The sequence below is a fragment of the Danio rerio genome, chromosome 11, assembly GCF_052040795.2.
Source record: "Danio rerio strain M-AB ecotype USA chromosome 11, GRCz13ab, whole genome shotgun sequence".
Taxonomy (NCBI): domain Eukaryota; kingdom Metazoa; phylum Chordata; class Actinopteri; order Cypriniformes; family Danionidae; genus Danio; species Danio rerio.
In genome coordinates this window covers 45182501-45192500 of record NC_141031.1, presented here as the reverse complement: position 1 = coordinate 45192500, position 10000 = coordinate 45182501, and the positions used below count along the sequence as shown (strand labels likewise).

General features: G+C 29.0%; 1 protein-coding gene across 3 annotated transcripts in view; it reads left to right on the top strand.

Annotated features, from left to right (window-relative positions):
- Positions 1 to 10000, top strand: part of flnba (filamin B a) — a 167357-nt gene that overhangs the window by 82342 nt on the left and 75015 nt on the right. For all 3 annotated transcript variants that reach the window (XR_015501726.1, NM_001440724.1, NM_001440723.1), the window contains 4 exon segments: positions 732 to 858; positions 7425 to 7561; positions 8178 to 8371; positions 9179 to 9292. Coding sequence is in view for 2 of the 3 variants with exons in the window: in NM_001440724.1 (NP_001427653.1) it covers positions 732 to 858; positions 7425 to 7561; positions 8178 to 8371; positions 9179 to 9292 (572 nt within the window). In the remaining variant the exon portion in view is untranslated.

The window sequence follows — 10000 nt, the reverse complement described above, 5'->3', positions numbered from 1 at the left end:
TTTCACAAATATTTTCACGGCAACACATTCACATTCAAGTTGAAGGACTGGAAAAGTATTTTTTAAAGGTCCTTATTTAGAAAATGCTTGGGATTTTAAATGATCCATCTTTTAATGGTTGTGTTGTTGTTTTGGAGTCTCCTACAGTAGTTTTACATCCATTTAAGGACAAAAAAATCTAAAAATATTTTCATAATACTAATTGGAGAATCAGGTCACAGCTTTTGCAGTGTTTAAAACACTTGACTAAGGATCTGGTCACCCTGATTGGTTGGATGTACCAGTTACTCCGATGACCACATCAACATCATAGTTCACATGTACTCAATCTAACAGTAACAATGATGTTGGTTTTCAACATCAACATGTTGACACACCAACCAAACTCTTCAGCTCTCAGCTTTAACTGTAGTGTTTGAGAGCCAAAGTAGACATTGTTCATAGACTATAGACTGACACTCTGCAAACGTATCACAAATCTGCAAAGTTTGTGCAAGAAGTAAAGCTGAAATTACTGACGACTCATTTCAGAAGTGCAAAATCACTTCTTTCATGTGGGAAACAAAGCTCCATTTGTCCTGTCCTTTTTCTTTGAAACATTGCAGACCTTTTACTTTTACAAACACACTACATGAAAGTTAATATCCTCCCCAGAAGCGTAATGGGAGCACTTTCTGAACCCTTTATCCTTTAATGGATTGTGTGAAATTTGAAATGTTGCTCTCTTGCAGAAGGTCTGGAGGAGCCTGTGAAACAGAAGGACGCCTCAGATGGTGTTTACTCTTATGAATATTATCCACACGCTACTGGCAAATACAGCGTCTCCATCACCTGGGCTGGACAGCACATTCCCAAGAGGTGAGCAGCTATTTAAACAGTCGCTTCTCTGAAACTCAGAGCAAACAAAGGTCAGCGTTAAACACAAGCTGAGATAGTGTTTCCTTCTCTAGTTCATATACAGTTGAAGAGCAGTATTAGCCCTCATGTGACATTATTTTTCACATTAATTTTCCAAGAAATACAACACACTTAAACATAATAGTTTTAATAGCTTTTGTCTTTGACATGGAGTACATAATCTGTTATTAGTTATTTTACAAGACACTATTATTCAGATTATAGTGCAAGGCTTAACTAGGTTAATTAGGCAAGTCATTGGACAACAGTGGTTTGTGTTTTAGCCAATTGGGAACACAAATTCTTAAGGAGCGGATAATGTTGACCTTATTTTAAAGTATTTTTTAATCAATTTAATCAATTAATGTATTAATCAATCCATACATTTATTAATCAACTAATTGATTAATTAATTTACTAATGTATTAATTGACAAATTAATTTACTAATGTATTAATTAATCATTTAATTAATTAATTTAATAATTTATTAATTAATTTACTAATGTATAAATTAATAGACAAATGTATTAATTTACTAATGTATTAATCGACTAATTTATTAATTATCAGTCGATACATTTATTAATTGACTTATTTATTAATTAAATTACTAATGTTTTAATTAATCAAATAATTTATTAATTAAATTACGAATGTATTAATTCATCAATTTATTTATTAATTAATCAATAAATTTATTAATCTACTAATTTATTAATTACTTTACTAATGTATTAATTAATCGACTAATTTATTAATAAATTCACTAATGTATTAATTAATCGACAAATGTATTAATTAATTTACTAATGTATTAATCGACTAATTTATTAATTAATTTACTAATGTATTAATTAATCAATTAATGTATTTATCAGTCGATACATTTATTAATTGACTTATTTATTAATTAATTTACTAATGTTTTAATTAATCAAATAATTTATTAATTAAATTACGAATGTATTAATTAATCAATTTATTTATTAATTAATCAATAAATTTAACAATCTACTAACATAATTACTTTACTAATGTATTAATTAATCGACTAATTTATTAATTTACTAATGTATTAATTAATCGACAAATGTATTAATTAATTTACTAATGTATTAATCAATGTATTAATCAATCGATAAATTTATTAATCGACTAATTTATTAATTAATCGATTGATTTGATAATAATAATAATAATAATTATTATTAATATTATTATCATTGTTATTTAAATAAGATTTTCTCCAGAAAATGTCCTCTGTGTTGCAAAAATAATTATAATTGAACAGGATGGCTAATACGTTTATATTAAGAGTAATACGCATCACATTAAGTCAACTGTATGCGAAATGACCAATGTAGGCTGGACTTGATTTTGTAATGCATAATAAATATTAATTGAATGGTTTTGGCTTGCCATTGGTGGATTTCATGTGAGTGACAGGTCAGTCCCGCCCTCAATGTCTTATTTTTAAGACAACAACAAACTCTGTACCGCATCGAATGTCATTCCCTCGCTGTAAATGCTTGTGCTCCTGGCTTGTTTCTGCCCCCTCCCTGCACGCGCATTCTTAATGTTTACAAACATGGTAATTCATCTATACAGGGGGGCTAATAATTCTGTCTTCAACTGTGCATCTCAGATTACCTAAGGGTGAGTAAAAGACCAATAAATCTTCTTTTTTTGGTGAACTGTCCCTTTAAGACCATGGCGACGTCACTGGTTGAAGGAAATCCGATCAGTATTGTTACTAATTGTGACGTACTGGTTAAAACGGATCAGATCCAGATGTTCTGAGGGTCTCATTCAGCCATTCGGATAAACCTGATCAGCTCTGTTTAGGTATAAAGGCATAGCCGTATGTAAGCACATGAGGGCTGGAGTCAGGACAGAGCGTGTTATACATGATCTGTCAGTGTGCTGGGGTTTAAATACAGATTAGATTCATTGGGTTCAGATCGCTCCATTAAGGATCTTCAGGGAATTTGTCTGATTGCGAGAGACTTTGTTTGTAGATCTGAAAGGGTTTAATGTTGAGTGTGATGTAAGACTCTGTGATGGAGTATATATAGTGCTTGACTGCTCGTTTGTGAAATGTTTAACCGGATTGAGACGTAATGTGATGTTACAGTACTGCAAGCGGAAGCAGTGTTGTTGTTAACTTCAAATATCTATCTGGCTAAATAAAGATAATTTTTAAAATACATTTTTAAAGTTATAAAAAATAAGATTAAAATTTTATAATAAGATGAAAATTGTGTATGTGTGCATACATCTATATAATATTGAATAATAATATGTTGTTATAATTAATAATAATAATAACATTAATATATAAATGTAATAATAGTATTGTTATCATTAATAATAATATCATAAATAATAATAATTATTGGTAATATATAGTGATAACAATACTAATATTATAATTAATATAATAATAATAATAATACATTATTATTATTATTATTATTATTAATATGATTATCATTATTATTATTTTTCATTATATAATAATAATATTAATAATATTTTTAGTATTATTAATAATAAAAATAACATTGTTGTTTTATGCAATAGAATAATAATAATTAGTATTATACAACGATAACAATAATAATATTATTATTATTATAATTAAAATAGTAACAATAATAATAATAATAATATTGTTAATAAATAACAAATAATATATAACTATAATAAAAATATTGTTATTAATATTAATGATAACATCATCATAATAAATATATAATAATAATAATAATAATAATAATAATAATAATAATAATAATGTTTTATATAACAAAATAATAATAATAATTATTATTATTATTAATATATTATTATTATTATTTTTATTAATATTATTATGCAATAACAGTAATATTATCATTACTATATTATTATATTTGTTTTATTTAGATTTTTATTAACACATTTTTAAATTAACAGCTTAAACCAGTACTAAAATAAACAGAAAATTTGTTTTAGAATATTAAATAAACACCAAACTGAACATTTTGGTGCTGTTGAAATGTAAAACCAAAGTTAAATCTGTATACAAATAACTTAAATATGCTTAAAGTATATAAAAACAACAAAATTAAAAAGATAACTGAAAATATTTATTAAATGCAAATTCAAAATGCTAATAAATATTCTTACAGTACATACTACTTACTAAAATAACACTGCATCGTATACAAAACACATCTATGCCTAATTTGCATGTAATATAAATAAATTAGATGTATCAGCATGACTTGTAACCATGTAAGAGTGTTTGCTCATGCTGCCTATACAGTACCAATCATGTGATATGTACTACAGGTTGTGTCCACTGCCAAGACGACTCATTAGTGCGTAAACCTTAGCTCTGGATGCTTGACAGACGTGCTGGAAAAACAGCATGACGATATGTTTCGTGTGAGAGTTTCTGGAAACGCAGAGTCACTGGAGACCACCAGGAAACGGCCGTCGCGTGCATTAAACCGTGCGGATGTTCAATCACATTCATGAGCATGAGCATATAGCATAAACAGCTTATTTAACAGACTGCGGGCTGGAAGTGACAGCTGTGTTTTCACTTGAATTAATTTGGCATGAAGAAACCCTCTTGAATTAATTTTCAAATACTTCCCAACAAATACTGCACAGTTTTATTATAGTCTTAAAGGGCACATAGGTTACCCCTTTTTTCATATTTATTATAAGTCTTTTTTGTCCCCAGAATGTGTCTGTAAAGTTGCAGCTCAAAACACCCATCAGAGTATTTATTAGAGCTGTTTGAAGTGTCTGTATTATAGCTGGGAAAAGGTTGTTGCTATTTTTCTGATGCGCAGACACACACACACACACACACACATAACATAGACACACACACACAGACAGTGAGAGAGACACACGGCTGTGGTGATGAAGTGAATCTGAAGTGAATGGCTGTACTTCATTACACTCGTGCACACGTTTTAAAACATGTAAAACTTGTGAAACTCACTCTTGATCACGTCTGATGATGATTGATGATCCTAGCAAACTGAACAGACCTAATATTCCCGGTTGCTTTGCTCTCGTCCTGTCTTGTCGATATGATTATATGCATTACTACGGAGACATGTTAATGCGCGCAGCTGTCAATCAATATTGTTGGGCGGGGGGACCGCACTCCTACGTAAAGTTGCGGTCGATCTGAAAACCGCTCCAATTGGTCCACCGTTTTTATGTTGCTAAATTTGGAAAGAAAAGGACTGTGTGTTTATATCACCCCAATATGACAGTCTATACACTATACCTACACACATGTCTGTCCAAACAGCTTGAAAAGTGGATTTTTCACCATAGGTGCCCTTTAATGACTATTTTCTTTTGTCTTTGCCATGATGACAGTACAAAATATTTCACTAGTTGTTTTGTGAGATGCTAATATACAACAAGGTTTAAAAAATTTGTATTGTTATTCCAGCCAAACTTAAACAATTAAGATTTTCTCCAAAAGACAAAAGTAATACGAGTTCTGACTGAAATAATAAAGTGAGCCTTCAGTCATGCCGCCCCCTCATCTTGGAACACTCTTCAGTCTGAACTAAAAATGTCTGAGCTCTTCCCAATTACATCGTTTCACTCTATTATTTTTAACAAACAACAACAACAGTCCATTTCTCAATGTATGTGTGTTTAATATATTGTAATGTGGTATAGTTGATCAACTAAACTGTATTTTTGCATCAAATTAATTTTTCTATTTATTATTATTATTATTATTATTATTACTATTATTACTATTATTATTATTATTATTACTATTATTATTACTATTACTATTATTTTTTTTTATAAGTTGTGTGTTGTAGACCTCTTGGCCAGGTCACCCTTGTAAATGAGATCTTGATCTCAATAGGTTTTTATCTGGTTAAATTAAGAAACACAACATTAGTCCTTAAAATAGCAACTTTAAATCTTTATATTGTTTTTAGCACAAAACGTAACCACAAGAGTCTAGCTTTAAAATAAGAAAATTAGATTTTTTTTATTTTTTTATTTTTTTTGAGTGAGATGCTAATGGTCTAATCCAATTCAATGATCTATGCTAAGCTAAGCTAAAAGTGCCATATTCAGAGATCAGCTGAATGGATAACAAAAATGCAACCCGTTGTATCTCTAGGGGAGCTTTAAAACGAGCCCATTTCCGAAAAATAGTGTGCTGTTTCTTTAAAAAAAAAAGCTGTACTAAAACCTTTTTAGGTGTTTTTTAAATACGTTCAAGGTTTTCTAATACGGCATGGTGTGTGGCCCGAGACGTCAGACTGGTATTAACATGCAGACAGACTTTTTCTGCTGATCACATGCATGAAGGAGCAGAGCTGACTGAATGAACACAATCATCCTCCTGTTCACCTCAGTCTTACACACACACACAAACACACACACACACAGAAACAAAGCTGTGACCCTTTAGCGTTCATTATTCACCAGGCTGTGGTTCCTTCCATTAACACAAGCTGTTTGAATGAGATGTGTGTGGTGATGTGGAGTCCAGTCAGATTAATGATTGGTGCTCATAGTTGAAATGGAGAGTTCTCACACTCGGCTCTGTTTTTGCTGTTAAAGCTGTCAAGTTAACACATCTTTGGCTAAATAAAGTATTTATACAGTGTGTTTTTTATTATTATTATTATTTTTTTTTTTTACCTTTAATGGACATTTTGAGATTTAAAAAACATTGTAGTGTTTCAGGCCGTATTGTTTTTTTAAAATTAATTAATAATAATAATAATAATAATAATAGTAATATTTTTCTACAAATTGTTGCTTTAAAAAAATAGTTAATCATTTTATTTCCATAAATTCCCAAGATTTGTAATGTCCTGAATATTTTATTAAAGATTATTGTTTTGAACAAAAACTGATGCAAAAGGTATTTATTTTGTATAATAAACATAAATAAATAATTAGGATTTTGGCCCCTCTTACAATTTAGGAACAACTTTAACCATTGCAAAGAAAATTAACTTAATTTTGAACATTTTATATATTTATTTATTTTTTATTTTAATAAAATATTTAATTTAGTTTTATTCAATTGTATTAATTTAATATGCTTTTAATTATTTATTATTTATTTATTTTCATTTATTTATTGATTAATAGCACATTACTTTGCTAAAATTGTCTAAATGTTTTTATTGCAGCTTCTAATATTTTAAACTGTTTTTATGTCCTTTAAAATATATATAATTAAATTTTTGCTCTTCAATTTTTCTTTATCAAGTTCATTGACAGTGAATTTATATTTGCATTGATTGCATGGATACAATTTAAATAGTATTAAAATTTGTACATTTTTATTATTTAATAATTTTTTTTCATTAAATGCTTGTTCGTTTTTAAGTTTTTTTTTTCTTCTTTTAATTAAGCAGTTTTTAGCTAATTTTCGTGAAAGTGTTTTTGAGTGTAATATTGTCTGGACATAAGACAATGTTTATGATGTACAGTATATGACCTGTGTGTGTGTTTGTTCAGCCCTTTCGAGGTTCATGTGGGCTCTGAAGCAGGACCGCAGAAGATCCGTGCCTGGGGTCCAGGTCTGGAGGGAGGCATAGTGGGAAAATCTGCAGACTTTGTGGCTGAATCCATCGGGACTGATGTCGGGATACTCGGTGAGGAGCTTTAAATCCATCATAACTTAAACACATTATATTACGCTCTGATCTTGTGGAAAGGATTATGACGGTATCAAATGTTCTTGTCATTAATTGCTGAAGGTTTTGTCATGGTGTACTGTATTATGTTATTGATTTAAGCTGCAAAAAAGGTTGCTTTAAGGTTTATTAATACAACAATTACTAGTGTATTTCTTTATTCTTTATAATTTATATTTTCCCCAATTTCTGTTTAATGGAGAGCAGATTTTTTTTCCGCAAAGTCACATTAAAAGACTTAACTAGGTTTATTAGGTTAAAGTTAGGGTAATCAGGCAAGTCATAGTATAACAGTGGTTTGTTCTGTAGACTATCGGAAACAATTATAGCTTAAAGGGGCTAATAATATTGACCTTAAAATGGGTTTAAAACAATTAAAAACTGCTTCTATTCAAGCCCAAATAAAACAAAAGACTTTCTCCAGAAAAAAGAAATAAATAGGAAATACTGTGAGAAATTCCTGAATCTGTTAAACATCTTTTGGGAAATATTCAGAAAAAGGGAGAAAAAAAAGTCAGGAGGTTGATTAATTCTGACATTAACTGCATGTCAAATCTTGATTTCCCCCCTGCAGGTTTTGCTATCGAGGGTCCGTCCCAGGCCCGCATCGAGTGTGAGGATCAGAACGACGGCTCATGTGACGTCAGATACTGGCCCACCGAAGCCGGAGAATACGCCGTTCATGTCATGTGTGATGATGAAGACATCGAGGACAGTCCCTTCATGGCCATCATCGTCCCTGATAACAAAGCCAACAACCCCGGCCTGGTAAAAACACAGTAAAATACATGCAGAAATTATTCTCAGTGTTCAAGAGGCCATTCACGCAGAAGCCATTTTTCCATTCCAGTGCACTACTATTGCACTGTTCTTCTATGTAAACACGCGTGACATTCTGCATTTAGAAGACTGGAAGTACATATCGCATCCACCATTTGTCATTATTACATGATCTACCCTTATCAGCTTTAAGTATATTTTGATTTAAGTGTATCTGGTTGTTTTTAGCATGGATTTTTCGCCTATGAATTTAATATTACTTAAAATATAAAAATCAAAAATGCCTCACTTTATTTTAATCATTTCATTATGACTTGTATAAACGCATTGGCATTATTGCATAACTTGTTTAAATGTTTAATTGTTATATAAATGTAATAAAAAACTGATGATATGTATAAATAATCTGCATAGATTGCATTGCAACAATTTTAAATAAAAATATGAATCTTAAATAATTTTATTTACAATATTTTAGTTTCACAAATAAAATGATTATATAAAAAAAAGTCTTTTAATTTGTGATCGCATGTTTGCATTTATGAAGTGCTGGCAAAAATACCATAAAAATGCTACTGCCAGAAAATTACCATTTGCGAGTGCAAAGTTGTATACATTTAATTATGAAATGAATAAATAAATTTAAGCTCATTTTAAAATCAAAGTTTTTTTATTCAGTTTTAAAAATTAAATGTAAAGAAAATTACTGTGTTAAGAGTAATTTTAAAAAGTTACAAATGCAAATTCAAGAAAAAGAATGAAAGAATGTATTTCTCTGCTGTGTTGTGTTTATAGGTGAAGGCTTACGGGCCGGGCTTGGAGAAATCCGGCTGCATCATAAACAAACCTGCTGAATTCACTGTAGAAGCCACAGATGCAGGAGCCGGACCACTGAAGATCACAGCACAGGTCTGATGAACATCATCTCTTCAATATAAATTCAAACTGTCAAATTCTAAAATTCATATTTAAAAATGTAACAATTTATCAATTTTAACATTCTAAAATTAAAGATTTTAAATAAAAAATGTAAAAATTATACAGAATTTTATTTTAAACAATAAAGATTTAAAATAATTCATGATTAACAATGTAAAATTAAACAGAAATTAAAGATGCAAATTCTATTTTTATTTTAAACATTACAAAATGTAAAAATTCGAAATGTCAAAATCAAAAATGTCAATTCAAAAATTATTAGATAAAAATAAAATTTAAATTTAACAATAGCAATTTAGCAGTTTTAAAACGTTGAAATTCTAAAATTTCATTCTACGTTAATTTCAAATTAATTGTTTTATTTTAAACATTAAAGCATGTACAAATTCAAAATGTCAAATTCAAAATAAAAAATTCCAAAATTCAAATAAATAAATTACAATGTAACAAATAAAAAAATGTAAAATTAAAGATGATAAATTAAAAAATTCTAATAAAAATTCAAAAAATTCAGTTTTTTTATTTTAAACATTAAAAAAAGTAAAAATTATGAATGTCAAATTTAAATTTTTTTAATTAAAAAATATACAAATTCAAATGGTCAAACTCTAAAACTGAAATTTAAAAATGTAACAATTCGTCAATTTTAAAATTTTAAGACTATTAAAGATGTTAAAT